This window comes from Eretmochelys imbricata, chromosome 20 (genome assembly GCF_965152235.1).
Source record: "Eretmochelys imbricata isolate rEreImb1 chromosome 20, rEreImb1.hap1, whole genome shotgun sequence".
Classification (NCBI taxonomy): Eukaryota; Metazoa; Chordata; order Testudines; family Cheloniidae; genus Eretmochelys; species Eretmochelys imbricata.
The window spans coordinates 9701762-9721035 of NC_135591.1; the positions used below are offsets into that span (position 1 = coordinate 9701762).

General features: G+C 58.3%; 1 protein-coding gene across 1 annotated transcript in view; it reads left to right on the forward strand.

Moving 5' to 3' along the window:
• LOC144277659 (syntaxin-binding protein 2-like) overlaps window positions 1–3889 on the forward strand; it is a 37136-nt gene extending 33247 nt beyond the window's left edge. Inside the window, exons 16-19 of the mRNA XM_077838592.1 lie at window positions 366–455; window positions 2553–2638; window positions 3023–3180; window positions 3720–3889. Coding sequence (XP_077694718.1) covers window positions 366–455; window positions 2553–2638; window positions 3023–3180; window positions 3720–3799 — 414 coding nt within the window. The 3' untranslated portion in view covers window positions 3800–3889. The remainder of the gene's footprint in view (window positions 1–365; window positions 456–2552; window positions 2639–3022; window positions 3181–3719) is intronic.
• The last annotated feature ends 15385 nt before the right edge of the window (window positions 3890–19274 follow it).

The window sequence follows — 19274 nt, forward strand, 5'->3', positions numbered from 1 at the left end:
TGACTTCTTTTGCCCCTGCAGAGGACTCTGGGGATCAGGACCTCAGATCACCAGGGAGCTGGAGCTGGTGACCACTGCATGGGGTGGCCATGTGGCGAATGGGGGGAAGCAGCTCTGTTCTCCCATCAGTCTCTCTTCACTCGTCTGTCTGTCTCTCTCTGTCTGTCTGTCTGTCTGTGTCTCTCTCTCTCTCTCTCTCTCTCTCTCTCTCTCTCTCTGAGTGATCCATTCTGTTCTTTTCTCTGCCTCTCCCCTGCCAGCCCGGCTGGAGCGACTCAGGTAGGCCACGCTCTCCCTGTCTGCCCCCATTCCCACCCCGCACCTCCTCCCTGCTGCCTCTCACCTCCTCTCCCTTCCTCCCCCAGAGCGGGCAGCTGCGACCGGAGAGGAAGGTGCGGCTGGAGTCCACCTACCAGCTCTCCCGCTGGACCCCCATGCTCAAGGATGTCATGGAGGTACTGGGCCTTCTGCTTCTTGGCCTTGGGGGTGGGGTTGCAACTGGCAGGCTGGGCCCAAGGGGAAGGGGTCGGTTTGGGGTCAACCATATGTAGAGCCCTGCATATCTGCGCCCCGTTTCTGCCGATAGTGGATCGGCTGCAGATACAACCGTGCAGGGCTCTACTCCCCAGCAGCGCCTGGCCCGTGGCGTCCGGCTCAGGCAGCCCGGGGCACGCAGCGCACTCGGGGCCGCTGGCCCGCAGCCAGTGGCTGGACGACAAGTCGGAGTCGGGGCTGTCCGGCACCCACTCGCCCCGCCGCGCTGCTTCCTGTCCAGCAGCTCGAGCAGCACCAGTGTCCCCACCAGCTCCTGGGCAGCAGGATTTGGGATTGGAGAGGGTGAGGCCCTGGCACCCCACCCCTCCACCCCACTGTGATGCAACATGCTCTGCTGCTGCCGTGTACGCTCGTGACCTCTCAGGAGCGGCACCTGACGAGACACCCCTTCCCCCAAGCCCCCGCCCCCTCCACACTGCCCCTTCTCCTCGAGACCCTGCCCCCTCCACGCTGCTCCTTCCCTGCAAGACCCCTTCCCCACCCTCGCTAGCTGCCGCCGGTGAGGATGCGGATACAGGTAAAAGGCGGCTTGTAGATCACAGGCTGATGCACATCCACACTTTTTTGTATCTGTGCAGGGCTCTAGCCATGAGAGGGGCTCATCAGCGAGTCCTCTCCTGCTGCCGTCCTTAGGAGTCTTCAATCATAGACACGAGTGCAGGGGAGTTGTCTTACCCGGTGCTGAGATGCTGCCACCTCTGGGGTTGGGCACGGGCGGTTTATACAGGGGTCCCTCACCGGGGCTGAATTCTTCCTAAGGAGTGGCAGGCAGCTATTAACAGCCGCCCAGCAGCGCTGCCCAAGAGTCTAGGGCAGGAGGTGATCAGTGTGTGGGGCTGGAAGTGCAGGGGATCCAGGCAGCACACTGTCATGACTGGTACTGGAATCTGAATGGCTGCAAGGTCCTTGATCTAACCTCCAGTGAGGAGCAGCTGTGTGACTCTCATCTAACGGATGAACTCCTGCAGCACAGTACTGGTCATGCCCCCTGCAGACCCCCCCCCAACTCACTCCCTGCAGTACAGCACCCCCTAGTGCCGCACTGGGGTCATAGAGCACCCTCTGCCGACTCACTCGCACCCCCCAGCACCCAGTGGCTTTTCCTTAGAGGTCTCCTATCCAAGCACTGCCTGGGCCCAAACCTGCTTAGCTTGTGAGAGGTGACATAGTCACTCCTTCCCCCCACCTTTGCTGGGGGCTGAGCCCCTCATCACCCTGTCCTGTGGGGCACTCCTCAAGGGGGTGGGGGGCACACTTAGTTGCCTTCAACCTACTGGCTTGGGGCTCCTCCAGACCAAGAATTAACCCCCCCGCCCGAGCTCCTGTCCCTGGCAGATCACAGGTGGGAGGCTCCCAGGCCCCTGTTCCAGCATTGTGATGGTTCCTCCTGTGGGATTTTGGGACAGGTAGTTGCGGTAATCTCAGTCCCATGCCTAATCCAATCAGGGGTGCCCCCCTCTGCGCCAGCCACAGCTTGGCAGGCCTTAAGCTTCCCTGTACAAGTCAATGCAGCGGACTAATGTAAAAGCCCCTATTATGTGGCATTAGGATGTATCATTGCCTGGGCCCCCTGCGTGCCTGGGACACACCTCATGGAGCAAGAGGCAGAGCCTGAATCTGCCCGCAGCAGGAAAGGGGCACTGAGGGCAGCCCCCTGCTTCCCCCCCACCCAAGTGTGGGGCCCTGGATCCGGCTGTAGGAGGTCTCTGCCCTCCCCATAACGGTGGATGGGTGAGGAGTTCACAGCAGGGCACTGAGCAGCTGAGGGGATGTGGGGAGTTGGGGGGTCATCACTGGAGGAGTCAGCGTGCTCTTTGCTGGCTCCCCATGCCCCACCCTGGAAAGGGGGCCCCAAGCTGCTCCCCCCAGGGACTGTCAATCATTCAGTGAGGAGCCTTCCCAGCTCCTCCCCACCAATGGGGCCTGGCTTGGCCACCAGGTCCGAGGTTCCTGCTGCTTGGCCCCTGCTGACCTGTCCTCCCTCAACTCCCCGCCAGGACATCATTGAGGACAAACTGGACAAGAAGCTGTGGCCCTTCGTGTCAGACCCTGTCCCTACTACCAGCTCCCAGGCTGCTGTCAGGTAAGGCTGAGCCTGGCTGGGCTGTGGGGGGCAGAGCCCTGACACCCCCGCCCCCCCCCGGCGTATAGCCTCTGTGCCTGGGAGTGTGTGGAGAGGACCCTGCTCTCTATGAGGTGGGGGGTGACCAATAGCTGGAGCTCTGGACCGCTCTTACCATGTCCCCCGCACCCCAGCAGTCCCTCAACACACCAGGGCCCAGGATGGAGGAAAGGGACTGGCCGAGCTCTAGACACCACCCTCCCCTACTTCCTCTTGCCTGCTTTGGGACTCCTGTCCCACGCCCTTGGGCAGGGCCTGGAGGAGGCTGGGGGGTAGGCCCTGCGCCTCCGCCTGGCATCCCCTCAGCAAGCCCCTGGTATCCACACAGCCCCTCTCTCCCCCCAGCGCCCGCTTCGGGCATTGGCACAAGAACAAGCCAGCAGCTGAGTACCGGACCGGTCCGCGCCTCATCATCTACGTGCTGGGTGGGGTGTCCATGTCTGAGATGCGCTGCGCCTATGAAGTGACCCGGGCCACCGAGGGCAAGTGGGAGGTGGTGATCGGTGAGTGGGGCGAGTCCTGGGGGGAAGGGTGACTGGAATGCCCAGGTCAGGGACAGTCGGGAACCCCTGGAAGGGGGAGACCCTAGAACTGCACGCCCAGCACCAACAGGGACCTCTGTCCTCCCGCACCCAGGGGGCATGGGAACAGATACGCTTTCCCCAACTGCCAGCAGCCCCACATGGCCTGTATCTAGCCACCTCATCTCCTGGTCCTGGGCTCCTCAGGTCTCTCTTTGCCCAGGGACCTTGTGTGGGGGCCCAGTCAGACACCCCCAGTAACACCGCTAGGGATATGGCTCACTCCCTGCACACACCCCTCTAAGACCCAAGGATGAGGAACACTGTCAGCGCATGGATTCTTGCCTGGCCGTGCAGGGTACAGCGGGACTAGGGGTGCAGTGCCAGGCCATGGGGGGGTAGGAGACAGCCTCACCCCGCACTAGAGCAGGGTCCAGCTGCAAGGATGGGGGAGATGGTGTTGTTAGCCTCATGTCCGCCCCACTGTGCCCACCGCTGCCAACCACCTCTCTCTCCCCCAGGTTCCAGTCACATCCTGACTCCCAAGTGCTTCCTGGATGATGTCCAAGCCCTCGACCATGAGGCACCTGGGGATGCCTAGAAGGAGCCCCCTCCCCCCAGAGACTCTGCCCCCCACAGATCGCTTTCCCCAGCTCAACCTGCTCTTCTTAACAAGGCACTTTCCCCCCTACTCCTGGCAGCGGTGTCGGTTCTTGGGGGAGGGACGGGAGAGGGGACGGGCCCCCCAGGCTGCTTGGCTGTTAGGGCAGGGTCAGGCCAGGCTCCCTCCCTCTGACACAACATCTAGGGTTGTCGCCCTCTGTGCCCTATGGCTACCCTCCCCCCGATGGGATAGGGGAAGAGTCAGGCTCCATTATCTACAGCTTCAGCCATTCCTACCTCCCCTGCCTGGGACCCAAAGCACAGCACCTCCCCCTCACCCTCCTGTCACCCCTCTGCCAGTGATGCGGGGCACGCAGAGGCTGCTACCAGCATCTGGCTTTGGGGGGGATGTGATCCAGCCACTGAGCCCCAGGCTGTGTCTGTCCAGTCTGCAAAGGGTTAAAGAGAATCCCCCTTCTGCCCCCTATCATCCCCATTCACTGCCTTGGGGTGCTGGCCCAGCCCTGGCTCCCTGCACCCCTCCCATCACAGCCTGGCATCCTGGCCTCTTGGTCCTGTCCCCCAGTGAGGACCTTGGCTCCCGAAGGGGGGAGGGGTCCTAGCAGGAGTTGCAGTCAGAGTGCCCAAGTAAGTGGGGGTGGAGCCAGGACTGCGTAGGAGGCGCGTCCAGGGTTGGTCAGCAGCAGGTAGAGTGACCAGATGTCCTGATTTTATAGGGACAGTCCTGATATTCGGAGCTTTTTCTTATCTAGGCTCTTATTACCCCCCCGTCCTGATTTTTCACACTTGCTGTCTGGTCACCCTAGCAGCAGGGCAGAGCGGGCTCGCCACCTGATGGGCCTGGATCAAATGCCCCTGCCCAGAGGCAGACACCTCCCCACTGCCTTTCCCTGGGTATCAGAGCCCCCCCACTGCCTTTTCCTGGGCACCTGGAGCCCCAGCTCCATCTGAGGCAGCCAGCTCCAGCCCCCTTGGGTCTGATCAAGCCCTGAGCCAAGCCTCACCCCCTGCATCCCACGGGCCCTAGAGGTCCCCTCCCTCTTGCCCGCCAGCAGGGCTGTGCTGGGCCAAGCGCTGGCAGGAGTGATCCCAGATAAAGGCAGTGACCTCCTTTACCGGGAGTGTCCTCCGGGGGGTGGGGGGCACAGGGGGAGAGTTTGTTTGTTCGCAGCTCTGAGGCCCGCCCCCCCTCCCATTATCACAAAGTCAGTGCTGGCCCTGCCCCCGCCCCCGGCTACTGCCCTGCTGGGCATGTGCCTGGGCTAATGAAGTGCATTGCCAAAGGCTGGCCGAGGTCTCTGCTGCTGTTCACGGACGGGGTGGGGTGGGTGGCTGTGGGCCCAGGGCGCCAGGGAGTGGGATCTCCCCAGCTTCCCCTCCAGCCCTGCTGCAGGTCCCTGGCTCTGAGTCACCTGGCCACCCCTGCCTCTTCCCTCCCCTCCCGGCCCCCGGGAGGAGGGTGGGGCAGTGGCTGGAGTGTTTGGACCAGGGCATGGGGCAGCTCTGCTCTGGCCTGTGGTCGCCCCCTGCTGGTGCAGTGCTGGCTCACCCAGCCGTGCCCCAGAACCTACACAGTTCCCCATGTCCCGCTGCCCCTATTGTGTGAGCAGCTGCTGTAGGCTTGTCCCACAGGCCAAGCCAGGCCTCCCCTCTGGCACCCTCTAGTCTGTGCCAACAGCTGGGGGTGCAGTGGCAGTGTCTTCCCTGTCCCCCGCCCTGTTGGAGGGTGAAAGGAGACGAGGGGCTGTGAGAGAGCCCCATTCTCCTACCCTTCCCGCACCCTGCTCCCCTGGCTCAGCTCGGAGCCTCGTCCTGCCTCTGTAGTCACTGGGCAGGGGCGTTAGTGCCATCAGCAACCCCACCCCCCACCAGCTGGAGACAGTGAGAGACCAGTGCCAGGTCAAGGACCTGCCCCAGGACCCGGAGGAGTATGGGGGATCAGGGCCTAGACCAGGCGTGACCGTAGTGGGGGATCAGACCCATCACTCATGAGGGTTGGGGGTTGTCTAACATCTCCTCTCATCCTGCTCGCAGGTGTGGCCCCTACTGCCCTCTCCCAGCCCATCCCCTGCTCCCTTGGTGCCCAGGGGGCACTCAGCCAGCCGCACAGGGTCGCGCACCCCATGAGGTGGGAGGGAGGCTCCAGGCCTGGGAGCTGTGCTGTGCTAAGGACCAAACCCGCCTTACCCAGGTCCTGGGAGATTTTCGTGATGCACAGAGTCACTGCTCTGGTTGCCTGTGACCCCTCCCGCCCTGACCTGCAGTGTCCCAGCCAGGCCAGCGGGGGGGAGAGCAGCACGGCTACTGCAGGCAGTTCTGTGAGTGGGAGGGAGGAAGGGGGGGTCTGGAGGGCACTGACTTGGCCATGCAGCCAGGGGTTGGGGCCTGGGCTGAGCCAGGTTTGGCGCAGGATGGCCTGGCTGGGCGCGCCCTGTTTGTGATCAGCTGGGCCTAGCCTTGGCCATGTCAGGCTAGCACCCCTTCAAGCCCAGTGCCCCTGGCTGGTTCACGGAAAGGGTGGGGAGGGCAGGCGACTGCTTCCCAGCCCAGGTAGGGGATACCCTGGGTAGGAGACAGGCAGAGGGAGAAAAATGACATGAAACCTCAATAAAGGGCACCAAGAGCAGGAGTGACTCGCATGGAACCCAGGAGTCCTGCCTCCCAGCCACTGATCTAACCCTTGGACCCTGCTCCCCTCCCAGAGCTCAGCACAGAACCCAGGAGTCCTGCCTCCCAGCCCCCTGCTCTGCCCATCCTTCTCTCCCCTCATACTCCTGCTAATAATGGCGCACGCAGCCTGCTGGGGAACGTGCCCCCGCACAGGTCAGTCCCGTAGAGCCCAGTAGGCCCCGTTTCCCCTCCCTGCTGGGCAAACGAGCCCTGCCAGCACTGTGTGCCTGCTGTGGACGGGGTGAGAGACCCTGGCACCTTGAATCTGCTGCTCGGGCCCAGCCCCAATCTGCTCAGCTGCGGAGCTTTCCACCCCTGATCCCCGTGGGGAATTGTCAGCCCCAATTAACAGCCATTTGGATAATTGCTGCGCAGCTGCCAGGCAGGTGGGCGGCGGATTGGGGGCGCGGAATTAAAACGCTCCAGCAGAGACACCTGCCCAACTGTGGGCTCGCCAGCTCCCACCATGGCTGCCCTTACAGCTGGGCTGCCACCGGGGCTCCATGTGCACCCCAAGCCTGCACCTTGAGCAAGGGGCACCCCAGCCACACGCGCTGTACCCCTCAGCCTGCCCCCAGAAGCATGAGGGGGGTGCAGGCCTGAGACAGCCGGCCATGGTCCTGGTAGGTGCTAGGCAGGAGGGTGAGTCCGGCAGACAGGCTCAGCCTGCAGAGACTTGCATGCAGACCCTGCTGGAGGGAGAGTGTTTGGGACAGAGCGGGGTGACTTGGGGGGCTTACAGCAGGGCTGGGGGGAGGCAGTGGGGTAGCAGGGAGGGGGAGAGGTTTACAGTAACTGCAAGCTGCATATACTGCATGGGTGGGGGGGGTCAGAGGTGATTTGGGGTGGGGCAGTGGGAGGCAGGAGGTGCGGGTGGGTGATACCCCCATGCAGTGGCAGTGCCCCCTGTAGGCAGCACTGGTGCATCCACTGGGCCCTAGAGCAAATATTGTCTACAGATCGGAGTTAACCAAACCCAGGCTGAGCCAGCCCTGCCCCCAACCTGCCCATCCCTTGTGGGTGTGGACTGCAGCCCGGTGCCCCCTGCCCTGGGCCTGGCTATGCTGGGGGCTGAGCGATCCCAGAATGATGCCCAGCGCACACCCCTTCTCCTGGGCAGGGACTCAGCATCTTGTCCCCCAGCCCTCCTCAGAATTGGCCCCCAACCTCCGGGGCTGGGCGGGAGGCAGGGAAGGTGACCAGCCTGAGTCAAGTTCACAAGTATGCAACCAGCCCGTGTGATACTGCTTATCATCTTACCGTGCAGCCCAAAGCCGGCTCACCCGCCACTTTCATGGCATTTCATTGCCTGAAATTAAATCTCATTTCCTAATTACTGGGTGGACTCCAGCTGCTGGGCTGGGCTGGGCTGGGCTTTAAGAAGGGGGCAGCGTAGTGTGATCAGCATCAGTTACAGAGACAGCCTGTTGGAGAGAACCCCCCCAAAGCCCGAGACCCCCCTCACCATAGCCAGCCCCCCAGGCTGCATCTAACGAGGCCCACTTACCTCCCTCTGCCCTGCAGGAAACTCAGCCTGGCTGATTCCTACAGGGCCCATCCAGCCCAGTATCCCCTCTCCCTGCTACGCTGGCTCTGCCCAGTGGAATTAGGGTGACCAGACAGCAAGTGTGAAAAATTGGAACGGGGTGGGAGGTAATAGGAGCCTATATAAGAAAAAGATCCAAATATCAGGACTGTCCCTATAAAATTGGGACATCTGGTCACCCTAAGTTCATGTGGTGTGGAGCAGCTCACAACATGGGTGCCAACCTCAGGGCAGCCCCGAAACTGGCTGGGTGTTCTCAAAAGAGCTTACAGCAACCGGGTACTGGCTGTGAATTCCTCCAGCCCTGCAACAGCCGCAGACAGTCCCCTGAAGCACCCCGGTCTAGCAAGCCGGCCTCAGTGATAGACAGGCCCAGGGTTAGATTCCAAAAGGCAATAGAAGCTGCTGTCACCTCCAAGATCTGTTTCTCTTTCCGGGCTAACCCCAGATGAGCTGCTTGGGGATCCCTTGCTTACACTTCGAAATCTTGCCCTCCCCAGGTGCCAAGCTCGGCAGTGCTACAGCTCCTTCTGGCCAGGCATTTTATTCCTTGTTCCCAGAGCTCAAACTGATGGAACGAGTGTCAGCACCTGGTTCCCCTTCAAGGGCGTGGTGGCTGCAGTAGGAAGACAGCCTAAAATAGGAGCCCTTGTATTAAAGGCCTGGTACAAGGCCTAAGCTAAAGTAGGGGCAAACTTTGCTAACAGAAAGCAAAAGTCAGGCTGTGAGCGAACGTCAGTCCCTGCCCGCTGGCACATTCCCAGGGTCTGGCGAGCCCAGCGCTGATCATGTAGAAACATGCAGTCCTGGACCGTGCTTGGCACAAAGGACTCACACAAACCCACTCCAGAAGCTTAGTACGAAAACCACAATATAAAGAATGGTGCAAAAACATTCCCCAAGGATAACTGGAACACACTGAGCCCTCCTAAAAGATAAGGTCAAATAGCAACTTAATAAATAAAAATGTTTTAATCAAACCAACATGTACAAAAAGGTGGACAATAACTAGTCAGGTCAGAGGGCAGTATCTAAGTCAGAGGCAGCTTGTTTGTATCAGGGTATCTCTGAGAGAATGTATTAGTCCAGCCAAGGGGGCAATGGAAAGTCCCGCCATTCACTGAGCTGCATCCGTTGTCACAGGCATACATGTCTTAGTATCCGCGTAAAGTCTGCCAGGTGCTATTACCATGCCTTGTCAACAATAAACCTGGCCGGGTGCCTTCGTCCCTTAACGGATCCTGTGGTCATTGGGCGGTTCACTCAAGGTCTGCTGTGCTGGCTGTCTGCGCAGAGCTGGGGCAGCACACAGGGAGAACACACACACGCAGTGAAATATCTAACAACAGAAGCAATCAGTAAGGATGTTTCGCAATGGCTGTTTTGGTTTCGATGGGCAGGCCCAGCACTTTACACTAATTCATGCTTCTCCCCTGTTGGGGGAGTTACACAGGCCATGGCTACACTACAAAATCAAATCGCCCTGCTTGCAGCCGCCACAGTAGTTACAGCACTTGTGTGTGTGTACACCTGGCTCCTTGTGTCTGTGGTGTGTGGTATCCATTGTACTGTCAGTGTGGGGCATTGCGGGACAGTCGATGTAAGCAACGCAGTATGTACACTGACACTGCATTGACCTAACTACGCTGACTGGGGGAAGTGGCATGATTAAGTCGGCAAAGCAGGTGAGTTACATCAGCGGGAGCCAAATTTTAGTGTAGACGCAGTGTTAGGTGGACATAAGCTGCCTTGCAAACTCAGTGGTGTGGAGCAGTTACAGAGGTTTACGATGCAAACGTTCATTCTAACTTTATATCACGGGCTACAGAGGTTATGGGAGAGATCAATCCTGCAAGCAATTCCACAAGTCGAAACACTCCACACACGCTGATCAGCAGCTGTTTTCACACGGCTAACACACAGGCTGGGTCAAGCTCCGCATTTGTCAGTGTTCAGTGAGGCCTAAGGGCCTGGGCATGAGCTGGCACCTGGTCTGCCAGCATCACAGGACCCATCTAGCCCAGTACCCCGCCCTCTCCCTGCTGCCTCCTTCCCCAAACCAGATCAATGGGGCCAGCCACCCCAGCTAGTTCAGAGGAAGGTGCAAGAACCCCCTCCTAGTGGCTAATGATGACATAACCAGTCAGGGGGCGGGGAGCATATCCCCCTCATCCTGACAGTCAGCAATGGCCTTGTGCCCTGTTTTCTAAATTCTGTCCTGACACCTTTGTTCCCCCCAACCCCCGCCATCCTTGTCTGAATCCTGCCAGGCTCGCAATGTCCGTGTCATATAGTGGCAGTGAGTTCCCCTGGCTAATTATGTAACTTCCCTTGACATTTGCTTTCACAGAGCATCCCATTGCTCTTGCAACACTGGGGCAGGTGAAGCGGGGGGCAAATGGGAGCACCCCCCTCCTTTCATTATATTCTGTACCTATTTCAGCCCTACTTCTTTTGCTCCTCTTTAAACTAAAGCCTCAGCTTTTTTGTTGGTAAATTGACCTTTTTCTTGATAGTGTTGTGGAAAAAATTTGTTTCTTGCTAAACATTTCAGGTTTTTGATGAGCAATTTAAAAAAAGCCTTCGAAAAATTATCCCTCCCTCCCCCATTTCTCTGCCCTTTGTCCTTTTCTCATTTGCCACTGAAAAATGGATGGGAGGGGATGAAAAAACCCACACACGTACACACACACACACGCTCATTTTGGGCTTTTGAAAATTTTTTGCAAGGGGTGAAAACATAAGGGTTCCACACACACACACCCAAATTTCCAAGGCAGCTCAATTGTGGGGCTGCTGCTCTTCCTGCTGCCCTTCTAGTGCCAGGGTAGACCAACACCCTGTCACACTTTAACCCTTAAATGGCCAGCGTTGCCAACGCCCATCACTGCATGGTGAGCCCAGCAGTGGGTGGGTGGGTGAGTTGGAATGGGATCAGTGACGAAGAATCTTCACTTTCGTTAGATAAAGTGCCCACCCTTGGCGTGGCGGAGAAGCCCCAGACCTTGCTCCTCCCAAACACAGCCATGCCAGAATGCAAACAAACATTAAAATCTTGTGATTTTTAAAGCAAATCTCATGATTTTGAGGCCTGACTAGTGACTTCTGAATGTTGGGGGGTAAGAGGGGCACCAAAGCTGATGGGCCCACTCGGCCTTTGTGCCGTCTGGACAGAGGCACCTGTGTGGGACCCGGGGTGGCTTGTGCCTCCCCACACTTGGGACAGACAATACTAAACATCTCCTGGCTCCCCCTGGCAGTGCGTGGAGGGAAAGCCGCTCCCGAGCTATGGCCACAGAGTCAAGGGAGGCAGTGTGGCCTAGTGATAAAGCACTGAACTGGGATGCAGCGGACTGAGGGGGTCGATGTCTGGCTCTGCCACTGGGTGACCTTGGGCAAATCTCTTCCCTGCCCTCTGCCTCAGTATCCCTATGAGTACAGTGGGGATGATGACACTGACCTCCTTTGGGAAGTGTTTTGCTGGACAGTGCTGTGTAAGATGAATAATAATATTCTGGGCTGGCGGGGGTAGGGGGCGTCTCTCCTCTCTGGGGCACGGGTTCGAATCTGTCCCAGGGGAGCAGTGCCTGACAGTGGGGCGGGGGTGGCTGTGGAGAGGGGCTCAGTCCAGTTCCTCTTGGGACAGCACCCGCGTTGCCTGCCGGCTGTGGGACTGGCACGCTGGGGCTACAGAGCCTGAGCTCCGCTCTGCCCCTAGATGGGTCCCTTCAGGGCAGGGCCGTTGGCATGGGGGATGGGGGTGTGATGCAAGCCTTGGGCTCTGGGGCAGTCGAGCTGGCCCTTTCCCCAGTGCTGGAGTCCCCTCCACAAGGCCCAAAGCTCCCCAGGCCTGAATCCCAGCCCCACGGAGCCCGACTCAGGGGGAGGGAGGGTTTCCTGCAGCCGCACGGCCTCTCCGGTACAGCCAGTGGCCTTGGCACTCTGGGGCAAGGCAAGTCACACCCTCCGCCCCTCTGATTTAAACGTCTCTCTGTCCCTTCCCCCCGCTCCATGGCCCCGTGCACAGCTCTCCTCTTTCTGCATCTTCCCCTCCTGCTCTTTAGGATCTGGCCCCCTGGGGTACCCAGGTGTCAAGGAAACCCTCTCCCGGCTGGGGAGCCATGGTTGGCTTTTGGGCCCCAGGCTTCTGCATGGCCCTGGCTAACGAGCCCCCTGGGAGGGCAGCGCTGCCCGGCCTGGACCCTGGGGCCTCGGCAGGAGCTGCCACAGAATGCCAGCGGGAAAAGCTGCCAGTGGAGGCTCCTCCAGTGCCCTGCAGAGTGGGGGAAAGGGGCTGAACTGGGGCCAGCGTCAAGGCCGTGGGAGGGACCAGCCAGGTAAGGGGCTGGGTTCCCCACTGTTGGGCCCTATGGGGGTGCTGGCTGAGGGTCCCTGTGCCCATGGCGTTAGAGGGATCGCAGGGACGAGGCTCTGGGGGCTGCTGGGAGTTTGGAGAGGGGTCCGTGTTCAGCTCCCATCTCCCCACACACGGTTCTGATCCAGAATGGCCTGGGTGCGAGACCTTCCCCTGGCTGGTGCCGAATGGCCAGTGTTTGCTGGGATGCTTTGGACCCGGCAGCTGCTCCCTGCCCCTGGGGGAGGTTCATCGCTGGTGCAGTGCTGCCAGCCCCAGAGACTGAGGGCCTGGGCCCCACAGCAGATCACTCTGCACCCCATCCCTTGCCCTGCCTGAGAAGGCGGGGAGGGCACTCTTGGCCAGTCCTTGGCTGTCAGCTAATGCCCATCAGAGCATGGACCCATCCCCCTAGTGACGGGTTTGAGACCCCCAAACTCATGTCACACATAGGCCTGCTGGGCACTGGCAGTGGGGCAATCCCTTCCCTACCAGGGACTGCAGGGGGAGGCTCTTGGGGCAGAGATGGGACCAACGGGGCATCCCTGGCACAGCAGGGGAGCAGGTCTGTAGTCCTGGCCTGGAGAATCCGTTATCCACCGCTCATTACCCGCTGCCCAGTCGAGGCACCGAAAAGAAACCGTGTGATTGTAGGTGACCTATCGAGTGGCACCTAGTGCGACTCAGAGCGACGTGGCTGGCACGAAGGGCTCGGTGAATGAGGAGGGCTGGCTGGGAGCGGGGCACTGACTGAGTCACTGGGCTCCCACGGCCAGAAGAATCTCGGCCCCGGCCTTGCACCACCCCATGGCCCCAATCTCTGCTGAGGCCTTGCCCACCTCCCTGGCAAGAGGCCCAGCAGCCCTGGTCACTCCCAGGACTAGAGTCACTTGTATTCCAGTCACTCAGTTCATCCCTGGGGTTGAGATGTAGCCACCTGTGGGGTGGGGTGCAGGGGCTATTTATACAGGTATCCTTTGCCCAGCACTGAGATGCAGCCACCGCTGGGGTGGGACGGAGCAGCTGTTTAACAGCCACACAGCACAGTAGATTAGGACAAGAAGAATCCCACATCTAGTTGCACTGCGCTGCACAGAGCGTGGGGAGCTGAGCCAGGGAGCCCGGGGGGGGTGGGGTGGTTTGAGCATTCGCCTGCTAAACCCAGGGTTGTGAGTTCAATCCTTGAGGGGGCCATTTCGGGATCTGGGGCAAAAATTGGGGATTGGCCCTGCTTTGAGCAGGGGGTTGGACTAGATGACCTTCTGAGGTCCCTTCCAATCCTGATATTCTATGATTCTATGACCAGGCTGCACTGCACATGGGCTCCTTAGTGACAAGCGCTCAGGAGCTTAGATTTACAACCCCCAAAATAGCACAAATTGAGCACTATGCTGGGGCCGGCACAGACTAGAAGGGGTGAGTGCCTCCTGCTGGCTCCTCCCACCCCACTCACTGCAGCCCCTAGCACCCCATAAGCTCCATCCATGCATAGTAAGGGGACTGGCACATGGAATTGCAAGCCCAATAGCAAGGATTTCTGATGACTCTGTAAACTCGGGGCGGGGGAGTGGAGATTTGCTAATATAGTTCCTATTTTTAAGAAATGGAAAAAAACGTGGTTCAGGTATCTACAGGCCTTTTAATTTGATCTCAACTGTCTGCAGGGTCTTGGGACAAATTTTGAGAGAGAAAGTAATGAAGGACAAAGAGGTGAACGGTAACTGGGATAAAATACAACCTGGTTTTACAATCGGTAGGTCCTGCCAGGCCAACCTGATCTGTTTCTCTGCGAAGATAACTGAGGTTTTAGACAAAGGAAATGCAGTAGATCTAATCCAGTGGTTCTCAAACTTTTTGTATTGGTGACCCCTTTCGAACACCAAGCCTCTGAGTGCGACCCCCCCTTAAAAATTAAAAACACATTTTTGACATTTAACACTATGTTAAATACTAAATTTAAACCCTATGGCTTAAAATGAATTTACCTTTTCTCACTGCTTTTAAATTAAGACTAAAACACAGCGGGTGGCGGGGCTCGGGGCTGACAACCCTGTGTGTGCTCCCGGCTGATAACCCTCAGCATGGCCGGGCTCCACCTGAAACCCCATTACAGGGGTCGGGGCTCACAGCGTCCTGGAGGCCCCAGCTTAGGGCTCACAGCCCCACTCCTGGTTGGGGTCAGGACTTGCAACCCCATGTGGCAGTCGGACTCAGGGATCACAGCCCCGCTCCTGGCCAGGGTTGGGGTCTGGGCTTGCAGCCCTGTGTGGGGGTTGGAGTCGGGGCTCGCAAACACGATTCCCTGTCGGGGTTGGGGCTCACAGCCCGGCCCAGGGGTTGGGGTCAGGACTCACAGCCGCACACCGGGGTCGTGGCTCACAGCCCGGCGCAGGGGTCGGGGTCGGGACTCACAGACGCACACCGGGGTCAGGGCTCACAGCCTAGCACAGGGGTCGGGACCCACAGCCGTGTGCCCGGGTTGGGGCTTGTAGCCCCGCAGCTCCACACAGGGGTCGGGGCTGACAGCCTGGCACAGGGGTCGGGGCTCGCAATTTACAGCCACGCGCTGGGGTCGGGGCTTGTGACCCCCCCACTTAACCGGGTGGTGACCCCCAGTTTGAGAACCAATGATCTAATCTACCTGGATGTCAGTGAGGCATTTGATACAATTGGGAAATTATTAGTTCAATTGGAGAAGATGGGCTTTAATCTGAGAATTGAAAGGTGGATAAGGAACTGGTGAAAAGGACCTGCAGAAAAGGACCTGGGGTTACAGCAGATGAGAAGCTGGAGGTGAGTCAGCAGTGTGCCCGTGTTGCCAAAAAGGCTAACAGCATATTGGGCTGCATTAGTAGGAGCATTGCCCACAGATCGAGGGAAGTGATTATTCCCCTCTATTCAGCACTGGTGAGGGCCTCATCTGGAGTATTGCGTCCAGTTTTGGGCCCCCACTACAGAAAGGATGCGGACAAATTGGAGAGAGTCCAGCGGAGGGCAATGAAAATGAGTAGGGAGCTGGGGCACGTGACTTATGGGGAGAGGCTGAGGGAACTGTGGTTATTTTGTCTGCAGAAGAGAAGAGGGAGGGGGGATTTGATAGCTGTCATGGAGTCCCCAGGCGATGCTCTGGAACTGCTCCCCATGAAGCCAGGCAGGACTCTGGGGAAGTCTCCTGTCTGGGAGCAGCCTGTCTTCAGGACACACAGCTCACACAGCTTCCTGGGTCTGACCTCGGAGCATTCAGCATCCTCTGCCCCTCCGTGCACTTCCCACAGCGAGTCCGCTCAGGCGGGGCTCCTGGGGAAGCCAGAGGGTCCTGCACCCCAACTCCGCAGTCAGACGTGACTCTCAGCCAGCCAGTAAAACAGAGGTTTATTAAACGACAGGAACATGGTCTAAAACCGAGCTTGTAGGTGCAGAGAACAGGACCCCTCAGCTGGGTCCATTTTGGGGGGCAGTGAGCCAGACAACCACGTCTGCCCTTCACTCCATGTCCCAGCCAGCCCCAAACTGAAACTCTCTCCAGCCCCTCCTCCTCTGGGCTTTGTTCCTTTCCTGGGCCAGGAGGACACCTAATTCCCTTGTTCTCCAACCCTTTAGCTCTCACCTTTCAGGGGGGAAGGGCCCAGGCCCTCAGTGGCCAGGAAACAGGGTGTCGGCCATTCTCTGTGTCCAGACTCCTGCACACACCTGCTCTCTAGGGCTCTGCAGTGATCATACACCCTTATCCCACCACCTAGATACTTAAGAACTGCATAGGGGAAACTGAGGCAGCCCCACACTATTCAGAGGAAACATTAAGAACAGTCCCACATAGTCACATCAGCGCCCCCCCAACTTGTCTAGGATTTTATCAGTGGTAGGCATCGGACACAGTGATGGCACTGAACTTCCGATATCCACACAGAACCGGATCGACCCGTCCTTCTTGGGGACTAGCACCATGGGAGAGGCCCAGGGGCTGGAGGACGGCTGGATCACCCCTAAAGCCAGCATGTCTCCAACCTCTCTCTCCAGGTCCTGGGCTGTTTTCCTAGTGACCCTGAATGGGGACACCTGATGGGAAGATTGGCTCCTGTTTCCACCCGGTGAACAGCCAGGTTAGTGAGCCCAGGCCAGCTGGAGAACAGCTGCCGGTGTGAAGGCAGCACCTCTCTGATCTCTGCCTGCTGAGCAGGGGTTAGCTGGTCTGAGAGGAGAATTGATTCCAGCGAGGGGTCAGCCCCCACCTCAGGGAGGAGTCCCACCAGGGGATCTTCTCCCTTCTCCTCCCACTGCCCACACCCAGCCAGCCCCAACTTCTCCCTGTCCCAGTATGGCTTCATCATGTTGACATGGTGCACCCGGTGGCGGTGTGCCCGGATGGACAGTTCCACTACATATTTCACTTCATTTACTGGTCTGATGACCTTGAAGGGGCCGTCCCAGGCAGCTTGCAGCTTGTGCTTCCTCATGGGGATGAGAAGCATCCCCTGGTCCCTGGTAGCCTAGAAGCAGGCACATGCTGAGCGGTCGTACCAGACCTTCTGCTTCCTCTGTGCCCTGGCTAGGTTTCCCCTGGCCAAGCCCATGAGCTCCACAAGCTTTTCCAGAAAGGTCAGTACATACTCTATTGGGGGAGGCCTTCCCCGCGCACTCGTCCCTCATCAAGTCGAAGGGTCCCATCACCCTTCTCCTATACAACAACTCGAAAGGGGAAAACCCTGTGGATTCCTGGGGCACTTCCCTGTATGTGAACAGGAGGTGGGGTAAATACTTCTCCCAGTCCTGTGGGTGCTGGTCCATAAAGGTTTTCATCTTTAGGGTCCCATTGAACCTCTCCCCCAGCCCGTTGGACTGAGGGTGACATGCTGGGGCCCAGGTGTGTCGGACCCCACACTTCTCCCACAAGCACTGGAGCAGGGTTGACATGAAGTTGGACGTCTAGTCTGTAAGGACCTCCTTGGGGAACCCCACTCTGCTGAAAATGGTGAGCAGCGCGTCTGCCACGGTGTCTGCCTCCATGGAGGACATGGCCACTGCCTCGGGGTAGCGCATAGCGAAATCTACCACCATCAGAATGCATTTCTTCCCCGACCGAGCTGCCCTGCTGAGGGGCCCCACTATGTCCATGGCCACCCTCTGGAAAGGCTCCTCTATGATGGGCAGAGGTCTCAGAGCTGCTTTACACTTCTCCTGGGCCTTCCCCACCCTCTGGCAGGAGTCCCAGGACCTGCAATACTGTTGGACGCCGTCAAAGGCCCCGGGCCACTAAAAGTTCTGCAGCAGCCTCTGCCTGGTGCACCAGATGCCCTGAAAGGGAAATGTTGTGGGCCAAGCACAACAAGTCTGTGGTGGTACCTCTGGGGGAGGACCACCAATTGCCTCCTGGCTTTCCAAGGTTCAGTTGGCCCTGAACCAGCCCATTCCCGGTACAGGAATCCCTTCTCCCAAAGGAATCTCTCCCGGCAGTCCTCCCCCTGGGATCCTGCACCATTGTGGCCAGCAAGGGCCCTCAGCTTCTCTAAGGAGGGATCCTCCTGCAGCTCCATCTGGAATTCGGCTGCTGGGTTTGAGGGGACAGCCCCGGTTGGCGGTGCCTCAGTTTCCCCACCTTGGGACAGAGGCTCTGGCCCAGCACTGTCAAGCCCTATCCTCGTGCTTCGGTGTGTCCCCCGACCCCAGCATAGCCCTATCGACTGCGGCCCCCTGGACCCGCGGTGCCCCCTCTCGGTGGGCTTCCACCCAGTTGACACCCTGCCGGTTCTGCTTGTCTGCCATTTCCTCCATCTTCAGGCATTGAGCCCCTTGTGTCCTTTTTGGCCTCAGTAATTACATTTCAGGTCCCTCAAGTCCCACGGGGGGTCGGCCTGCACCGGCCTTCAGGGGCACCTGTGAGTTGGGCTTCCTGGAGTCCCACCCTGGAGAGGTTTCTGTGTGACTCCCCTTCTGAGTCCCTGATGTGGGTCTCCCTCCTGACCCCTATCTGCTGTTCACAAACTCATCCACTAGTGCCCCTGCACTGCGCAGATCTTTAGGCTTCCGGTCCACTAACCACATCTTAAGGTCTGGAGGGCAGATGTCATACAGCTGCCCCAACCCCACCAGGTTACACACCTCCTCTGCGGTAGTGGCCCCTGTGCCCTTCCCCCACCTATGGAGATATTCCCCCAGCAGATTGGTGACCTCCTTGTAAGTGACACCTGGGGTCTTGCATACACCCCAGAATCGTTTCCTGTACGCCTCAGGGGTCAGTTCAAACTTCAGCAGCAAAGCCTGTTTGAACAGGTCATAGTCCCCCATCTCAATACCATCCATTTGGCTGAAGGGCTCTATGGCCTTGGGATCCAGCAGGGGGGTCAGACAGTGTCATAACCATACAGCTCAAGGTAGCCTAGAATTCCTCCTTACCTATTGTTGGCCCATTCCCAGCTTCTGGCAAACAGAGGCTAGGTACACTTCAGAGCTTGGTTTTGCATCCCTGCTCATCCTGACTAATTCATGAACTTATCTAGTTCTTTTTTAAACCCTGTTATAGTCTTGGCTTTCACAACTTCCTCTGGCAAGGAGTTCCACAGGTTGACTGTGCATTGTGTGAAGAAATACTTCCTTTTGTTTGTTTTAAACCTGTTGCCTATAAATTTCATTTGATGATCTCTAGTTCTTATGTTATGAGAAGTAGAAATAACACTTCCGTATTTACTTTCACCCCCTTAGTCATCTCTTTTCCAAGCTGAAAAGTCCCAGTCTTCTCTCTTCTTATAAGGAAGCTGTTCCATACCCCTAATCATTTTTGTTGCCCCTATCTGTATCTTTTCCATTTCCAATATATCTTTTTGAGATGGGGCAACCACATCTGCACACAGTATTCAAGATATGGATGTAGTGTGGATTTATATAGAG